The 21490-nt window shown below is 36.5% G+C and overlaps 1 protein-coding gene across 1 annotated transcript in view; it reads right to left on the bottom strand.

Moving 5' to 3' along the window:
* Positions 1–689: 689 nt before the first annotated feature.
* The window catches only part of LOC138319277 (uncharacterized), a 40522-nt gene continuing 19721 nt past the window's right edge, over positions 690–21490 (bottom strand). The window contains exons 2-3 of the mRNA XM_069262321.1: positions 4980–5205; positions 690–3502 (exon numbers count right to left, since the gene is read on the bottom strand). Of these exons, the coding sequence (XP_069118422.1) occupies positions 3359–3502; positions 4980–5205 (370 nt within the window). The 3' untranslated portion in view covers positions 690–3358. The remainder of the gene's footprint in view (positions 3503–4979; positions 5206–21490) is intronic.

Raw genomic sequence — 21490 nt, 5'->3', positions numbered from 1 at the left:
TATTTAATATCTTGTGTTTCTCATATACTGCTTTAATTAAGCTATCGTATTAAGCAAATAAACGAATAATTTTAAGTCATCTAAGATTCAGCACTCATTGTCTTTTGAGGATAATTCGAAAGAAAAGTTACAAGAAGAGGAATAACTCTTTTGTATGTGTCCAATGAATGATCTGTCAGAGTTACTTCCCTTAGTTTTAATATAAAATGGTGCGAAGTTCTATAGTTTAATGTCCTGATAGGGAGAAATGACTTCTTTAACATTGACTTTATATTCAGTCTTGTTTTCTTGAAACGTTAACAGTTAAGTTTTGCCTTTACTTAACGACCTATGAAAAGCTAAGGTCAGATAAGGTTGTGCATATAATATTTGGAGATTAAGGTGTGTTTGGGTTATGACTCCATATGATAGTGAAAACTCTTATTTGATTGTTCTACTTTTATACTAAAACGTCTTTCCCGACCAATATATTGACGATGGATAAACCACCACAACTGATTGAATGACGCATTGAGATATGAAGGTGCAGAAATTACCATAACTAATATTGTGTGCATCGGCTTGTTGGGAATATCTTTTGGGTACTTGAAGTTTGTTATTGTTTTGTGTATTTCATACATATCTGCCACATGGTACAAATGTTTCCAAAAGGAAGAAACTTAAAAGAAGAAAGAACAACAGAGAAACTATCTATTTTCCATTTGGTATTATTTAATAGTAGCCTCTATGCACCGATACCTCTCTATAATTTATCATATTTTATTTCACAATTTTATTTCATAACCAGTACCTAAACAAACAAGTGCTATTTGTAACCAGGCCTTTACAAAAGTCAAACGCACCAACATTCTACCACTGGTATACACTCAGTATATTGTATTAATAACAGAAGCTGATATTTAGTGACAATGACAACTTTTTGGAAGATTGCATTTACCATCCCTCAAACATACTACATACATGTTTTACTGAAATAAGAATTAAAAATATTTAAAATTCGACTAATCGGAATCTTGTATTTCGTTACCTTGACAACAAAGGTTTTTGAAATATTGTTGTCTTCAGCATCCCTCAAAATATCCATATACCGATTGTCACTGAAATCAGACAGTATCTAAATTTTGATTAATCAGATTAATCCTAATCCCCGTAATGACGGCCATGCTTGTTGTCGATTGGGGAAATAATAGTAGCGTGCATACCTCCAGACTAAATAGGTTTGCCAAAAATACGTTCTGTTTAAAATTTAATCCTGCTGGCCTTGTACACCTATAGCAAATATAAGCATTGTAAAATTGACGATCATATTTCATTTCGTTAGACCATTAGATCAATTTCTAAACAATTAGCAACATAGTTCCATTAAAGGAGTGACTCGTAGCTATATCAAGTATGAAAAGTAAGATTATTTTGTGTGTGAATCGTTTCTAACATGGCCATGCTATCATTCCATAGCGGCCAGTGCTTAACATTGAATACTGTCCTAGAACTTGTTTAATCTGTAGATAAATACAACTTTCGTTTTAGAATAGTTACAAACACAGGGCTCTGAGAATTAGTTACAGATTATATAATCATGGACCCACCAGAATGCCCTTAGACAATTTTTAGACGTTTTAGAGCTCTAGATGAAAAACGATAGTTTCTAGTACATCATTATATAAACGGTTACTACCGTTGGAAAGAGCGATAATTTTCTTTCGAAATCATCCTACATATCTATACACAGTGCCGTCATTAAGACGATATATGCCCCATTATAACAAACACCTTGAACGGCAGCTAATTAATATTCACGGTGGCCGAATCCGGATAAAATATGCATGAGCTAGGCCTATGCTTCAATCTCATTGGTTGGCTATATAAAGGCTCTCTTATCGGGGCGCATCGTAGTTTATGTGTGGCGTCAACTACGCAGCAGAGACACATCGAAAAAGGGAAGATTGCAGCAACCGTTTTTATGACGATGTACTAGCCGTTTAAGGTAGACGGGTTAGAAATTTGGAGCCTAAGTCTTGCCACCCTTCTCGTATATGATACCATGTAGAGTATGATTTTTATCGTTTTTTTATCTAGAGCTCTAAAACGTCTAAAAACGGTCTTAGGGCACTCTGTTTGGTCCATAATTATATAATCTGTAACTAATTCTCAGATCCCTGTGGTTACAAAGAACTTGTTTAAAAGTTTCCCATTTACAAGTCCCGTTAACTAATTGGATTGATAGATGAATGGCAAATATACATCAAACTCAACATCAATGCAATGTCAAAGTTCAGGAAATTAGTACATGTACATTGTTTATACAGCTGTATCAACATATCTCTTTGAATGAAATATAGTATAATCTAGACATTACATGTGCATTTTCTTGAAGGACATTAATTTTGGTCTTGTTTGTGTTTGTTCCTTATGCACCGCATGTCCGTGCTATCTCATTGGCTGGTCTGGATAAGCCTCCAAATATTATTAATAACAATGAGATTGCCGCTAGTTTTCATACATATGCAATCTAGGCTACCATAATATCCATGTTGCCCACTTGAATAGGAATGCAATGTATTTCGAATTTCAATCTTTTCGATTTCATTTTAAATTGAATACAAACATGGATTTCATTATCCTTTTCGGAATGTTGATGACATGGTTTCAGCTAATAAACACAGTGTTGCAAACGGCGATGTCATTTTCACATTACGGGCTGATTCTTTCCTGAGCCAATGAAAATACTTGTTACAAGTTGTTTGCACTATATATTCATAGTACCTAACTGTTTGGATATCATAATCAATCTTTATTTACATCGATTAATGTATACATTCATGTAGTACATGTAACTACGTGATATATCACATACGTTTGATTACACAGTCACTGTCAGTCACAAGTAAGGCACTACCGCACAGGTTTTACAGCAGGGCAACTGTCCATGTTTGTGTTGGAGTTCGTGATGATCACTTCCAATCACCGCTTATATAACTGTCTCTTCCAAATAACCAGTTCTGAATTCAATATTTGTTGATGAATATATACTGTTTTTAATGTCAGCATTTGTTTCGTTTCAAACCCCTCCCCTGTACCGGAAATATACTATAAAACATTCGCCATCTTTGAACGAAGGTTATAAAACATATGCATTTGTATATGATCATCATGTAATTAGTTGAGCTTTTGTGATCATGTGACCACGTAAATATGTCCACACAGTCTACCATGCTGACTTTCATACGTTGTCATGACCACATTGACTGGCTTGGACCAGGCGTCACAAACAAAAGGCCTTACTTCATTGTGTTCCATCAACTGTTACGATCACGTGATCACGCTAATTGTTTCATCTCCAGTGACGAGCATGTAAAAATCACGTGTCTTGTGACGTCGACATGCCTTCAGTCATGATAGTGGCGATCATCCAGAAGAATTTTATCCACGCAGATTCCACTTCCGGTGTCCATTTCTGTCCGACTGTCGGTTTAATGGTCTGCAGGAGCACTGGTCCGATAAGCTGGAGAAGAAACGTCATACGCGTTAATGACACACTATATTAAACACAGATATCTAAAATCAAAATATAAGGATTAGACATAAAACGACTTACAACGAAACCAAACTTTACATTTTCATTTCGATATTGATTTTTGGGGTCTTCCGGTAGTAACCCCTGGAGTATCGAGGATGATTGTTACAGTATATCACTCTCAGCATTTTGAAATCATGATGAATGCATATAATCAAAACATAAATATTGGATATCTGCATGTCGACTATGATATCATAGGTATGAGAGAGAGCGAGCAACATGCGGCGGGCTACGCTACGAGATATCTGCAATGCAAATCTGGGTTATTCCGTAAAACACGCTTTCATTAAAGATGTATCGATATTTTATCAGAAGTGTGTATCGCTATGGGTTAGGGTATAGGTAAACATACGGCGGCGCCACAATGGAACAGACTCTGAAACATGTGCTGCTAGATAATCTACAATCAAATCTACTTTTTAATTCAAAAATAATCCCCATTCATCTGCATTGTTATTTAATATGATGCTAGGATAGGACACATAGAATACAATATTCTCTTTAATTCCACCAAACTTACCATCTATAGATAATTGCTATATTAAGGAGCTCCATATCTTTGTTAACCACCCATAATAACAATGATACAGTGTATGTAGCAACCCCCCCCCCCTCCACCCCCACCCCCACCTAAAACACTCACTCCTCAGAAAACTGTTTCTTCGTTTGCCTCCTCACACTGATATAGCTATCACATTCCCTATTGTACCATGTCCTAGCTCCATGCCAATGTTATCCTCACCACACCTCCAAACGAACCCAGCTGGAGTATGACGATACCCAACCCATCTAGTACTTTACTGAGTGTTTATATGTGTATATGGAATCTAGAGTCTATTGAGGTTAGATAACAGCATCCGCACTTGTGATAAAACGATATCTTCCATTTTATGACAGTTATGTACAGATTGTGCATCTCGATTGTCGACACCATATGGACACAGCCGCGCGCGCGTGAACGCATTGTGGGCTTTCATCAATTATATTAATCAAAAGACAGTGCTAAACATTCCATGTGCCCGACAGTGGAAATATAACGGAAATAGCTCCATACAGGAGTGTATTACTGAGTGATGAGTTTTAAATATGCTCTACATATCTAACACCTATTTAACATGATAAGGCTGATTCCTTCTACGTCCGAGGTGCATGACCTTTCTATCGGTAGTGCAATCAGAACATTTTAATGATACGAGTTGTATCTAAAAGGTGATGTATGTTATTAACAGGGGAAAAGCATATAAAAAGCTAAAAGGCACGTAAATATTGTGATTCTCTGGGTCGTTTGGGTCAGAAGTGTCCTTCCATCACGGTAAATATGAAACGCGTGGCCAGCACAATCGATATCTGTACTATTTAGGATAACTGCTGTCGTCTAATTGTTGTATTAACGACATCCCACCTCGAAGTGTTCCACTTTGGTATCAAACATTCTGTGCTTGCTGCCGAGATCGTACAGCATGTTGTAGAGGTTGCCGGGCTTGTGCAGTCTAGCTATGACCTTTTCTATTGTTCCCATCACACGCAGTCCATGCTCACGAAGCCCAACGTTGTTCCGGAGTTCGTCTGAACTTAACCCCCGAAAAGGCACAAATAGGTCCTGTAGATCAGGATGTTTCTCGAACAATCTGCATAAAAAGAACATGTCTTAACTAAAAAAGGGGATAATATGACAAAATGAAGTATGTAGTTTAATTCTTAACCCAATTCAGCTTCTTTGCGACTTTACAGTTTCATGCATTGAGCATGGAACTTTCTGTATTAACATAAATCATTCTATACTTCAACACACTTACATAATAATACGCTTAAAAATAAAACTCATTTCCCAAAGATTTCACAACAATTACAGTAACTCCAATCACAAGAACGGAAACACCAGCCAATGAGCTCTGTTCGTATGTCCTCTTTACTTGCCACTGTACACACTATAACGTTACAATCCGCACAATGTTGTGGCTACAAGGAAAGGAAATGTCATTTACAGACAGTAACTCTTCTAATCAGCCATTGCAAATTTGAAAATGGTTCTGTAATCCAATGTAATGCAAGTATGGAAAAGCTAGCATAGTTGGTAAAATATAGTTCATTATGTTCAAAAGCAGACCTTGGTGGCATCAATTGGAAATTCTTATGTTTTACCATGGAAGGTAGGTAAACACTTTTATTGTATTATGTGGCCAGTCTAAATGGGGCAGGTGTTTTGTCTTAGTTTCATCACGTGTTAATTCATTAAAACTGTGAGGTCCACAGCATATAACAGTCCTTTATTCAATTGTACATTATCATTCATTCCAACATTGGTTTTATCATGTCTTTAAGAGTTCATTTCGATATTTCGAGTCTCCAAGGACTTGTTTGTTGCGGTGTTGCTTTACAGGAGACCAAGAGACCAAGTGTCATCAACATATAGCTATATAGAGCTAGATTAAGTTCGAAATGCTAATATTGTTGACGTGATTGATGACTTTGCATTATCACCAACTATCACCAAACTTTACCTGGTCGAGTAGCTGGAAATCAAGAATGGCAAGGATCCATTTTTTCAGTAAAGTCACGCTGGAAACTGTGTACATTGTACTATAAATTATCAAAGCAGGCCAATGCCGAATCAATATAACACCGTCAGGCATTATTTATAAACAGATGATTCCTCTCAACATTGATTTACAATTATTTCGATAAATAACATATTGAAAGTGCGAGATAGCTTAAAAGATAAAATACATGTAGTTCCCTTCAATGGCAATGCTTCTCCTGACGTTTGAATACAGACCAAGTGTTTTCCTTTTTCTTTGTATATAAACCCCGTACTGCGGTACTTCGTTACGACTCGACATATCCACCTCTCTTGTGTTGATAGCAAAACTATTCCTACTGTAGTTTAGCGCCATTTACTATAAATACAGTGACTATCAACTGCTACTAGAGAACCTTCGGAATTCAGGACAATAATACAGTGACTATCAACTGCTACCAGAAACTTCAGAATTCAGGACAATGGCAGATAAACTAGGAACGAACTTTAAACACAAAAAATGTGACAATATGAAATAAAAAGGAAAACCAATTCTACAATATAAACGTATTTCTAAATAATAATAATTAAAAAAGCAAGCCTGCTTTACAAAAATAGCAAATTTAGGACCCATATACAAACAGAATTGAGAACCATTCATCACAAACGGCTATAAGACCATGGAAGATGACAGTGTGGCAGGGCTGCTAGAGTGTCCGAAGACACCATCATTTCAGACCACGGACAGAGAGATGAGAGATGCGCCATATGTTACACAACCGGTAATTATGGTTCCTGTGTGACAATTCGATGATTGGGATGATGTGTACATCGTTATTTGTATCTCTAGTCTAATAGCATGATCACCCACAGGAATCATGATTGGTTTTGGAGACTTGTGTAGAGTAGGAAGAAATACATTACCTTTCATGATATTTTTTAAACATTTGCATGCATCAGTTATGTGGTTAGAAAGTTTTGTGAAAGTAATTTGAAGAAGAGTTTTTGTTCGGACTTTTCCAGATTTTATCATGTCAGTAGTTAATGAACATAATATTGCCCTTGCATTTTGAATATACATCCATTTCGGATGTGGATTCCTATTGTCATAATTCTATTTATTCCTATTATTTCTTGCAAACTTTGTGAAACCTTTGTTGATAAATGACACAAAATTCCTTGTTCACATTTGAAGATGCTGGTGACGACTTCTAGCAACAAAATCAAATCGATAATTTCAAGGTCAAAGTCAAAAATAAAACAAATCAATAAACAAAAATGTGGTGGATTTTCTAGGGCCATGATCACTTCACTATTTTTTGGTATACAGCTTTTATACTCACATAAACCGTGGAATGTAATTTAAACCTTAATCCAAATGACACCCATCATAATTGAATACACACAATCTTACTACATACATTTTATTCTTTAAAAACGCCATCTTCTTATTATTTCTACTGTCCCTATTCCATAAACATACCACCTTAATATAATAACTAAATGTACCAATTCTTTTCCATTCCCGTCCCACCTCAATCTTATAACCAACAATCCTATTCTATACCCGTCCCACCTCAATCTTATAACCAACAATCCTATTCTATACCCGTCCCACCTCAATCTTATAACCAACAATCCTATTCTATACCCCTCCCACCTCAATCTTATAACCAACAATTCTATTCTATACCCGTCCCACCTCAATCTTATAACCAACAATCCTATTCTATACCCCTCCCACCTCCATCTTATAACCAACAATCCTATTCTATACCCCTCCCACCTCAATCTTATAATCAACAATCCTATTCTATACCCCTCCCACCTCAATCTTATAACCAACAATTCTATTCTATACCCGTCCCACCTCAATCTTATAACCAACAATCCTATTCTATACCCGTCCCACCTCAATCTTATAACCAACAATCCTATTCTATACCCGTCCCAACTCAATCTTATAACCAACAATCCTATTCTATACCCGTCCCACCTCAATCTTATAACCAACAATCCTATTCTATACCCCTCCCACCTCAATCTTATAACCAACAATCCTATTCTATACCCCCTCCCAACTCAATCTTATAACCAACAATCCTATTCTATACCCGTCCCACCTCAATCTTATAACCAACAATCCTATTCTATACCAGTCCCAACTCAATCTTATAACCAACAATCCTATTCTATACCCCTCCCACCTCAATCTTATAACCAACAATCCTATTCTATACCCGTCCCACCTCAATCTTATAACCAACAATCCTATTCTATACCCCTCCCAACTTAATCTTATAACCAACAATCCTATTCTATACCCCTCCCACCTCAATCTTATAACCAACAATCCTATTCTATACCCGTCCCACCTCAATCTTATAACCAACAATCCTATTCTATACCCCTCCCACCTCAATCTTATAACCAACAATCCTATTCTATACCCGTCCCACCTCAATCTTATAACCAACACTTCTATTCTATACCCCTCCCACCTCAATCTTATAACCAACAATCCTATTCTATACCCCTCCCACCTCAATCTTATAACCAACACTTCTATTCTATACCCCTCCCACCTCAATCTTATAACCAACAATCCTATACTATACCCCTCCCAACTCAATCTTATAACCAACAATCCTATTCTATACCCGTCCCACCTCAATCTTATAACCAACAATCCTATTCTATACCCCTCCCAACTCAATCTTATAACCAACAATCCTATTCTATACTCCTCCCACCTCAATCTTATAACCAACAATCCTATTCTATACCCGTCCCAACTCAATCTTATAACCAACACTTCTATTCTATACCCCTCCCACCTCAATCTTATAACCAACAATCCTATTCTATACCCCTCCCACCTCAATCTTATAACCAACAATCCTATTCTATACCCATCCCACCTCAATCTTATAACCAACAATCCTATACTATAACCCTCCCAACTCAATCTTATAACCAACAATCCTATTCTATACCCCTCCCACCTCAATCTTATAACCAACAATCCTATTCTATACCCGTCCCAACTCAATCTTATAACCAACACTTCTATTCTATACCCCTCCCACCTCAATCTTATAACCAACAATCCTATTCTATACCCCTCCCACCTCAATCTTATAACCAACAATCCTATTCTATACCCCTCCCACCTCAATCTTATAACCAACAATCCTATTCTATACCCGTCCCACCTCAATCTTATAACCAACAATCCTATTCTATACTCCTCCCACCTCAATCTTATAACCAACAATCCTATTCTATACCCGTCCCACCTCAATCTTATAACCAACAATCCTATACTATACCCCTCCCACCTCAATCTTATAACCAACAATCCTATTCTATACCCCTCCCACCTCAATCTTATAACCAACAATCCTATTCTATACCCGTCCCACCTCAATCTTATAACCAACAATCCTATTCTATACCCCTCCCACCTCAATCTTATAACCAACAATCCTATTCTATACCCGTCCCACCTCAATCTTATAACCAACAATCCTATTCTATACCCCTCCCACCTCAATCTTATAACCAACAATCCTATTCTATACCCGTCCCACCTCAATCTTATAACCAACAATCCTATTCTATACCCGTCCCACCTCAATCTTATAACCAACAATCCTATTCTACACCCGTCCCACCTCAATCTTATAACCAACAATCCTATTCTATACCCCTCCCACCTCAATCTTATAACCAACAATCCTATTCTAAACCCCTCCCACCTCAATCTTATAACCAACAATCCTATTCTATACCCCTCCCACCTCAATCTTATAACCAACAATCCTATTCTATACCCGTCCCACCTCAATCTTATAACCAACAATCCTATTCTATACCCCTCCCACCTCAATCTTATAACCAACAATCCTATTCTATACCCCTCCCACCTCAATCTTATAACCAACAATCCTATTCTATACCCTTCCCACCTCAATCTTATAACCAACAATCCTATTCCATACCCACCCCACCATTATTTTTCCATAATCGCGCCTTCCTATGACAGACAGTCATACTTGATCACCAGTCGGCTGTGCATTTGTCTACCATTACATATTTTTAGACATAACTGTCTGATTACACTTGTCTATGGAGATTATAACACATGTTTCCAAAAATAGCATTGAAGTTGTCAAGACACCGTGTACGGTCTTACAACACTAAGTTATGTAAAATGAAGGGGAGCTAAAATAAGACGTTTTTCCATAACAATTTTCTCTTTACCTCTTTTTGTCTTTTTGTGTTTAACTTTCAATTTCTCTTGTCTGAGGCGCTCACTCCTTTTTATTTCTCAATGGATTATGAGTGGATGCGCTTGTCGCAGTGGATTAGAATTATTTATTCAAAACTAAAGTTTGATAAAAATGCAAACATATCGCTAGTCATGTTCATGTTATGTCATCCTTTTTGACGTATTCTCCATAAATCGCTGTTTCGTGTCTAGTATGATAAAAATAAGGATACTTATTTGTCATTTAGATATACTATACTTATGGTCAGATCGGCGATGTAGACATATTCATCTGAAAGCAATACCCATACTTAGTCCTAATGTTTCAGGCAGCCTCTCATCATGAAACCATCCCCATATATATAAAGTCATCCATCATTACGAAATGGTGAAGGCTTGTGTCTGTACATTGTTTCTTTCATTTTCTGTACCCTATTGCTTCAACGTTAGATGTTCAGTTAAGAAATCATTTGAAGCCATGGGTTTCTTAATGTGTGAAATGTGTGCCCATAGATAATGAAGAATAGACATGTGCAACCGTCGGTAACAAAACGTGATACGATCACTCGCAAACCACGTGTTTTACAATCACTTATATATACGTAGATAAAATCCCTATTTTACATTCAGGTTTTAAAGCCTGATACGAATTCCACGTAGCTGAAACATTTTCCTTTTGATATGTTGTGAGTAGCTAGTAAGTAGGATTTGATCCAGTAACACCGATACAATGTTGTACTGCATATATCCATTATATATCTTGCTTAGTAGCCAAGTGCTAAAAATGCATTATTTTCAGTATATAATGTCTTGGTTAGAATCGAAATAATAAATTTGCAGCATTTTCAGTATATAATGTCTTGGTTAGGAGTAAAGCGATAAAGTTTCAGCATTTTCAGTATATATATCTTGGTTGGGAGAGAAGCGATAAAGTTGCAGCATTTTCAGTATATATATATTGGTTGGGAGAGAAGCGATAAAGTTACAGGATTTTCAGTATATATATCTTGGTTGGGAGAGAAGCGATAAAGTTGCAGCATTTTCAGTATATATATATCTTGGTTAGGAGTGAAGCGATAAAGTTGCAGCATTTTCAGTATATATATCTTGGTTGGAAGAGAAGCGATAAAGTTACAGAATTTTCAGTATATATATCTTGGTTGGGAGAGAAGCGATAAAGTTGCAACATTTCCGGTATATATATCTTGGTTGGGAGAGAAGCGATAATGTTGCAGCATTTTCAGTATATATATCTTGGTTGGGAGAGAAGCGATAAAGTTACAGGATTTTCAGTATATATATCTTGGTTGGGAGAGAAGCGATAAAGTTGCAGCATTTTCAGTATATATATATATATCTTGGTTAGGAGTGATGCGATAAAGTTGCAGCATTTTCAGTATATATATCTTGGTTAGGAGTGAAGCGATAAAGTTGAAGCATTTTCAGTATATATATCTTGGTTGGAAGAGAAGCGATAAAGTTACAGAATTTTCAGTATACAAATTGTATATATCTTGGTTGGAAGAGAAGCGATAAAGTTACAGAATTTTCAGTATATATATCTTGGTTAGGAGTGAAGCGATAAAGTTGCAGCATTTTCAGTATATATATCTTGGTTGGAAGAGAAGCGATAAAGTTACAGAATTTTCAGTATATATATCTTGGTTGGGAGAGAAGCGATAAAGTTGCAACATTTCCGGTATATATATCTTGGTTGGGAGAGATGCGATAATGTTGCAGCATTTTCAGTATATATATATCTTGGTTGGGAGAGAAGCGATAATGTTGCAGCATTTTCAGTATATATATCTTGGTTAGGAGTGAAGCGATAAAGTTGCAGCATTTTCAGTATATATATCTTGGTTAGGAGTGAAGCTATAAAGTTGCAGCATTTTCAGTATATAATGTCTTGGTTAGGATCTAAGGCCATAGTTGTGTTTTTTTCTGTTTTGCGTCCGCGTGCTGATAGGTTTTAGGTCTCCTGAGTGTAAAAACAAACACAAACATTTTTTTCCGAACTGGGCAATCAAAGAGGTGTGTAACAGGGTAAGTAATGTTTCCTACAATTTCCATAGATATAAAATCTATAAAAGGAAAACTCTTTTCTAAATTTGATTATTTGAAATGAAATAACTTATTTTTGTAGAAAAATGTACAAAATCAGTATCAATTTGAACCCCCCCCCCCCCCCCCCAAAAAAAAAAAAAAAAAAAATTGAATTCATTATAAAAAAAATGTTTTTATTATCTGGTGTGAATGTTTTTTTCGCCTTGCTGGCTGTTAGGTTTAAGAAAATCAAAATCACGCAAAACAGAAAAAAGTATGGCCTGAGTGATATGCAGGGTTTTCAGTATATCAGTTTTAAGCACTATATTTCTCTGACTTATTAGACCAAGTATTCCAGCCGAAAATAATTTGGTGTTGTATGGATTGTTTACGTCTTTATTACGACACGTTTACATTTTATGGTCTTGTCTGACAATTACAAACCATAATTGTGATATACAGGGCCATACACTAACCCTCTCTGTTATATAGTGTAAGGTGGATGTCTGAGAGGGGTCATTGATTAACATATAAACCCGAATGATGGGCTAAAGACATTTCCCATGGAAAGACAATTGGATTCGGACCAAACATACTTTAAAACACACATGAAACCTTCCACCAAATAATAATAAAAAAAACCCAAAAAACACATTCAGTATTTGTTAATTGATCTACTAAAACAGTCATGTTAATATTAGACGAAAGAGGAAATTATGCCTGTTCGGAGAAGAAAAAAACAATCACAGTGGCAATTGTTCGATTTTCATTTCAAGTATCAAGGGATTAATACAAACTTACATGGATCTGACAAGTGGACAGGGCTATCTCAACCCGAGTGAAAGATTTTAGCTAATCAGCCCGAGGCTTGCCGAGAGTTGATGGTCAAAATCTTTCACGGGGGTTGAGATATCCCTGTCCACTTGACAGGCCCATGTAAGAGTCTTTTTCTCCTATACTTTAACGAGAAATGGTGAAAATTCAGTCGATATGAACGTCACTGTGCGTAAAAATGGTCGCCGCATGTATTGACGACGTCGCTGTCTAGCGAGTGTGAGCTGTCATTTCCCTACCCTGGTAAAAACAGAGTTATATTTTTCCTAGCAACCGCGGAATAATCCTATCAAGTATGAGAGAAATAACTGGACTCCTTTCATAGTGTTCCACTGGTGTGGTATACTTGGAAAGATGTCCATTGAACATAATATCAACATATATTTATAGTTTCCATTTAAAAATTACATCAAGGGAATTATTCAGTTGTTATGGGACTACCTGCAGAAGATGGGAATCCACAAAGTATTTGTGTGAAGACAGTAAATACTGAGAGGTGAGGTTGTGCTACTAAATTATATGGAAGTGAAAATGACGGGAAACAGAGGAGGATGGGCTACTCTAATGACAAGAACAAAAAGTAATTGTTAGTCTTAAACAACTATTACGTCATGAACTAAAGTAATGGAACATTCAAAATGTAGTGTGAATTATTTCAAACAACTTGTGAAGAGTCTATATTTTTCATGAAAGCTACCAAGGCTCACATAAAAAGAAGAATCAACACGAATATCTACATTGTATCACCACTTGAATCATGGAATGGTAATATGAGTTACCATGGGGACGGCAGACATCCGGGAGTGTGTAGTCTGCCTGTCGTTAGGTGACAGACACTGCCACGCTGCTTTGGCGAATGGAATAATAAGGTGACCACAGCGGAAGTATACCTAGTTAATTGTCTGTAATGATTCTGTTCACTACAGTCCTCTAACTACCGAAAAACCCGGCCATAATAATGATTTTGTTTTTAAAATGTCAAATTCGTTAAAAACTCTTGTGATAAAAATCGTTATGGCAATACACTTGATTTCTGATATATTACCGGTACAGAGATTATTTAAATGGATGTAAGATCAGGGTCAATGACATGTAAATAATTGGCTGTATATGGTCTTAAAGGTTATTGAAGGGCATAATTCGCTGTAAACAATGTGTAGCGCGTGGTGCTTGCCCGTGTGTCTTGGGGAAACTGTGGTATGGTCTGTCTCCTCATAATAGCGGAAACTCCTCAATGGTGCTCTCACTGAAGATTACTGCGATCCCATTCAGTCAAATCAAACTGATCACAAGCAAACAATTCGTCATACTCCCATTACGTTGAAAGTTAAGCTGGAGCAGAAATTACTTTTCTTTGTGGCAAAGAACCCAGGTCCCAAGATCATGAAACCTACGACAGTCTTAAGTTAAGACTAAACAGATAGCGTCATAAAACGTTACGTCATTTGTGATTGGCTAAACAGACAAGTCTAAGATTGGTTCATGATCCTTGAGCTAGAGGTTTCGTTTGACCACAGCTTTCACATTTAGTCGCCTTTATGTAATGGATCCAAGACAAGCAAGACAAGAGCAAGACCAGAATAAGTAACAAATGGATGGAATATACTGGGTCAACATCCACAGGACAAGGGAACAAGACCAGAATAAGTAACAAATGGATGGAATATACTGGGTCAACATCCACAGGACAAGGGAACAAGACCAGAATAAGTAACAAATGGATGGAATATACTGAGTCAACATCCACAGGACAAGGGAACAAGACCAGAAATAAGTAACAAATGGATGGAATAACAAACATCCACAGGACAAGGGAACAAACCAGAATGTAACAAATGGATGAAAATATATACTGTCAACATCCACAGGACAAGGGAACAAGACCAGAATAAGTAACAAATGGATGGAATATACTGAGTCAACATCCACAGGACAAGGGAACAAGACCAGAAAATAAGTAACAAATGGATGGAATATACTGAGTCAACATCCACAGGACAAGGGAACAAGACCAGAATAAGTAACAAATGGATGGAATATACTGAGTCAACATCCACAGGACAAGGGAACAAGACCAGAATAAGTAACAAATGGATGGAATATACTGAGTCAACATCCACAGGACAAGGGAACAAGACCAGAATAAGTAACAAATGGATGGAATATACTGAGTCAACATCCACAGGACAAGGGAACAAGACCAGAATAAGTAACAAATGGATGGAATATACTGGGTCAACATCCACAGGACAAGGGAACAAGACCAGAATAAGTAACAAATGGATGGAATATACTGAGTCAACATCCACAGGACAAGGGAACAAGACCAGAATAAGTAACAAATGGATGGAATATACTGAGTCAACATCCACAGGACAAGGGAACAAGACCAGAATAAGTAACAAATGGATGGAATATACTGAGTCAACATCCACAGGACAAGGGAACAAGACCAGAATAAGTAACAAATGGATGGAATATACTGAGTCAACATCCACAGGACAAGGGAACAAGACCAGAATAAGTAACAAATGGATGGAATATACTGAGTCAACATCCACAGGACAAGGGAACAAGACCAGAATAAGTAACAAATGGATGGAATATACTGAGTCAACATCCACAGGACAAGGGAACAAGACCAGAATAAGTAACAAATGGATGGATGAATATACTGAGTCAACATCCACAGGACAAGGGAACAAGACCAGAATAAGTAACAAATGGATGGAATATACTGAGTCAACATCCACAGGACAAGGGAACAAGACCAGAATAAGTAACAAATGGATGGAATATACTGAGTCAACATCCACAGGACAAGGGAACAAGACCAGAATAAGTAACAAATGGATGGAATATACTGAGTCAACATCCACAGGACAAGGGAACAAGACCAGAATAAGTAACAAATGGATGGAATATACTGAGTCAAACATCCACAGGACAAGGGAACAAGACCAGAATAAGTAACAAATGGATGGAATATACTGAGTCAACATCCACAGGAACAAGGGAACAAGACCAGAATAAGTAACAAATGGATGGAATATACTGAGTCAACATCCACAGGACAAGGGAACAAGACCAGAATAAGTAACAAATGGATGGAATATACTGAGTCAACATCCACAGGACAAGGGAACAAGACCAGAATAAGTAACAAATGGATGGAATATACTGAGTCAACATCCACAGGACAAGGGAACAAGACCAGAATAAGTAACAAATGGATGGAATATACTGAGTCAACATCCACAGGACAAGGGAACAAGACCAGAATAAGTAACAAATGGATGGAATATACTGAGTCAACATCCACAGGACAAGGGAACAAGACCAGAATAAGAAACAAATGGATGGAATATACTGAGTAACCCACAGGACAAGGACACAGAAGGAAAGGAATCAAGGACGCAGACAAAAGTAACAAATGGATGGAATATACTGGGTCAACATCCACAGGACAAGGGAACAAGACCAGAATAAGTAACAAATGGATGGAATATTCTGTGTCAACAACGACAGGAACCAGTGGAGTTTTAAGCGATGCATATTACATAACCAAGCAATAAAAAACAGTTCAAACACGTGCAAAGTAGAAATTGAAGTAAATATAGCTAGTGTGTTCTGTATTTGATAAAACACATGTGTTCTGTATTTGATAAAACACTGCGTCTTACACGCACAGTTATGTAGCGTAATTTAAATGAAAAGAAAATCATTTCAAAGACAACAATAGAACATGAATTCCGCTAAATCAATGTGAAGTAGATTTTTCGTCTCCGCGAGTTTCCCTCTTTTAAAACATGGAGGTACAATTTAACTGAATCTTAATATAAAATCTAGATCACGTGTAATTTATCATTAACATAGCATGTACACTAGAACAGATCAAACAATACGTAGATGATGTCTAATTCCCTGTACCAATAACGTGGTGGTGGATTGATGATCGGAATCAATGAGATGCCAGTCATCATCATGGTCTGTTTCAATCTTCCTGACCGATGGGGTGGTATTTCAAGTTATTTAATAGTATGCCATAACTACAGATAATTATCGTACTAATCCAATGGGCCTAGTTTCGGTTCTTTGCTTTCTCGTCCTGTCAATGTATTCATTACTGAGGGATATTTGTCAATTTTTGTCTATTTCCGAGCCCTTGTCTCTAATAATGGAACACCACTATAGACGGTAAAGTTAGGCAATTTGCATAATTCGCTTACTGATGTGTACTCTCAAGTTACATGGACTGTATCTGTATGATAGAATGGAAATATCACTAAGATTACTGGTGAGAAGTGGACGAGTTGGACTGGTCATCGATGATAATGTCACAAAGATTACTGGTGAGAAGTGGATGGGTTGGACTGGTCATCGATGGTGAGAAGTGGACGGGTTGGACTGGTGAGAAGTGGACGGGTTGGACTGGTCATTGATGATTTACATTTACACTCCGTTACAATGGGGTCTAATTTTCAAATGAATGAACCCGGTTCTGTTGTGACGTCATGTATGATAAGGTCTATATTATGAAAATACATGGCCATGCTATATGCACGTTTAATAGAAAACCTCATGTTACTGATATCAGAGTTATTTTGCTCTCGGTTATCTTGTCTCTCCTCCGACATGTTTTAATAGGCTGTTTATTAGACTAACGTACAATATCATATTGTTCCTACTAGTTCATTATTTGTTAATCTAACGCGATGTCATTGTCAGAGGAAATACGACGTCACCAATATATCATGAAGAGTTAATAGTGACTCCACGCGACAAATTTTCCCAAAGTCTGTTCACTACCACCAGATTGTTTGGCGCCAAATCCAAGCATATATACGTCTCCGGGAACTCTTATTTTACTTTCGTTGATTACAATGAAACATATTAGGTAATTAAAACGTTTCCCAGCGATTTGTAAGCGTATAAAGACCATAATGCACAGTCACTGACCTCAAAAGGTATGATCGTGATATTGTTTTTATTTTATATAGGATTTCATATGGTTTATATGATCTCATTAAAAGATGGAATTGTTAGATAACATTTTCTGACTCTAGTTCAACCATGCAAAATACATTTTATACAAATAATTTTCATTTCAAATGGGACAAAAATCGACAAATCAACTTTTAACTGGCAGCATCGCAATGTTTCGGCAGACGACTGGGCTATAGATCTGTCAATGTCAAAAGATTTATGTGAATCCCAGACCTGACCTGCTTAGGTATGCGTCAAATTAACGTTAATTGGAGGAGGCTGCGAACAATATATCTCACGCTCAAGCTCTCTCATACAAGTACATTACAGTTATGTTTTTGTCCGCATACGAACCAGACGCCATTTTACGACCACTGAAATCCGGCGTTATAGTGAAGTCTTGGCGCGCGGAACGAAGCAGATTTTGCAATTGTTTACATTTCTAGCTTAATACTGAGTAGGAATGTGGGTTTGACGATTTTTTATGTGTTTAATTACGTTACAGACCGTTATATTGATAATTGAAAACGGTTTAGACTTTTTTGAATTATCTGATAACATACTGAACAGTCTGTATGTAAGCTTGGCTCTGAAGAAAGTATAACGCAAGTTGATCATCGGAAGACCTGTCATGTGGTATCCTTCTCCCATTACATTCGTAACAGTCTTATGTACGTTATTAGGATGTACTCCTCTGAGAAGTCAAAATTTTCTTGTATTAAATTTTTTTTCTCAAATAGATTTTTGGAAATAGGAGTTCATACCATAAAAGAAAATGGAAGAAAAAAAATATGTCCATGTGCTCGTTTTTGAGATATTGTCACTTAAAGATACCTAGTTGACAAAATATTGGATTTTATTGGGATTTTGCCGTTTTGACCATATAGATCTACACAAGACATTAAAGCCATAATTTCCTACTAGGTGTTTGATATGTATGGATGTTTGTAGAATTTATTTTCTAGTAGTCTTCTTTAAAAAAAATACCAGTTTTGATTAATAAGACTAATATTTTTTCTCAGAATAACAACATATGCTACCCCTACCCCTTAAAATTGAGCTACAAAATGCATCATTTTCAGCCATTTTTGCCAAATTTAACCCTAATAGTTCTGGTATTAAACTTTTGTTAATATTTTGCATATCAACAGGGAATGGGTTGTTCTTTCTAAATCAGGCAGAAAATGGGGGTCCGTGTGCTTACTTTTTTGCCCCATTTGAATATTTGTTATTTTTCAGTATTTTAGAGTAAAAAATAAAAGTGCTCAAATTACCATTAAATGTAAATTAAAGTGACAAAAGTGTATCATTTCACACATTAATGTTCAATATCATAATTACCATGAACCCAGTAAAGATTTACAGCAAAAATAAGCTCGATACAGCTAAAATTGCTGGCGCAGTGATGATTTAAATAAAAACAATTTTAGTAAAAAATGGTAAACATGTGGCTCTACTTGAAGTGAAAAAAGACACAATTTCAAAATGGCCGCCAAATGGGCCATTTCTTAAAATCCCCGTATAAAAAAATCTACTAAAAATAGAAATGTAATTTTTTGACAAAATTTGCAACTGGCAACTTGCTACAGATATTGATAAATTTTATTTGAAAATCTCATAACTTCTTTGATCTATTTCGAAACGAGACTTCAACGGGACTGAAACCTCAGAAGGTCGGTACACGGCGGTATAATGGATGTTCTCACTCTTGACCACTGAAAATAACTGGGCAGACTCTGATATGCTGTTTAAACGTTGTGTATTAGAAAACGTTTATTAACTTTAATTTGCATTTTCATAGGATTTCGGCCAAGCATATTCCAACGAATACCTCCAATTGCGTGTGAAGTACTCAAAGATATCAATTAAGTATAGTTTACCTGAGTTTATATTAACTAACTGCTAGTAACAGTAAATGTTTTTAACTAAACTTAATTCAAGTATTGTGTTTCGTGCGCTAGTAATTTTATGCTATTATTTTGTTAATCAACTTTATAGCCTAAACCGGGCGCTAGCTTTCTACTTAATCTCCAATGGCAATGAGCGTTTGTATTACTCTGCTCGGAAACACATTCTGTTTTCATTCAGAGTTAATGCATTACTATATTATATGAGTCTTATGTTTAATGTAAATTGCAGAAACGTAATTAAATTGTGAATTGCTTTATTAAACAAAAATCCCTTGATCAATGCTCTATCATCCTGCTATAATATTTACATGTTTTAGTCGGTATCTAATGTAATCAGAACGTTTAGTTTGTGTCTCCCGTAACGTGGGGAAATCATGACAAATTATATGTCGACTGAGTGTGACATATGCTAGGAACATCCATGAATCGTTTACAGCTGGGACCTCCGCTATTAAGTGTAATAAGAAAAAATGTTCTAGAAATTATCACGTGTTATCTGATGGAAGGTAGCCATTCTAGTTGTGATATTGTACAACAAAGATACACAATGTCATGTGTCTGTGGTCTCAAAGTCAGTAACGAGGCACACCAATGAAAAATAAAAATGGCATTGTAACGACTCATGTTAGGAAATGAAAGGTATCCATTGTTTCCTAAAATGGTGGATATCAATGAGTTTGTCATAAAAAGTTATTGTGTCGCAATCAGTTCACGCATAATCTCAAAATATTTACCAAAACTACATCTGTAAAGCAAAGGATCTAAACTTCGTCGCTTTGCTTCTAACATTCCGGGAATATCATCATTACGTATTTAATGAAAACAATATTGTGCGATATTTTGCTCTGAGAATCAGATTTATGGTACATGATTGTATCTTACTACTAGTAAGTCTTGTATCATTGGTGTAATTTGAAGAGAGAACAAGGTACAAAATCAACAACATACTCACAAATGGTAACCTACATCTCATAGACTATCAAGGAGTAAATGAATAGTTTCATAATATATGTATCTGAGGTTTTGTAGGTACTTGCGGATTAATTCTAACTGGGGTTTTGTAGGTACTTGCGGATTAATTCTAACTGGGGTTTTGTAGGTACTTGCGGATTAATTCTAACTGGGGTTTTGTAGGTACTTGCGGATTAATTCTAACTGGGGTTTTGTAGGTACTTGCGGATTAATTCTAACTGGGGTTTTGTAGGTACTTACGGATTAATTCTAACTGGGGTTTTGTAGGTACTTACGGATTAATTCTAACTGGGGTTTTGTAGGTACTTACGGATTAATTCTAACTGGGGTTTTGTAGGTACTTGCGGATTAATTCTAACTGGGGTTTTGTAGGT

Source organism: Argopecten irradians, chromosome 3 (genome assembly GCF_041381155.1).
Source record: "Argopecten irradians isolate NY chromosome 3, Ai_NY, whole genome shotgun sequence".
NCBI classification, from domain to species: domain Eukaryota; kingdom Metazoa; phylum Mollusca; class Bivalvia; order Pectinida; family Pectinidae; genus Argopecten; species Argopecten irradians.
Note: the sequence above shows the minus strand (reverse complement) of the source record. Positions and strands in the feature narration are given on the sequence as shown.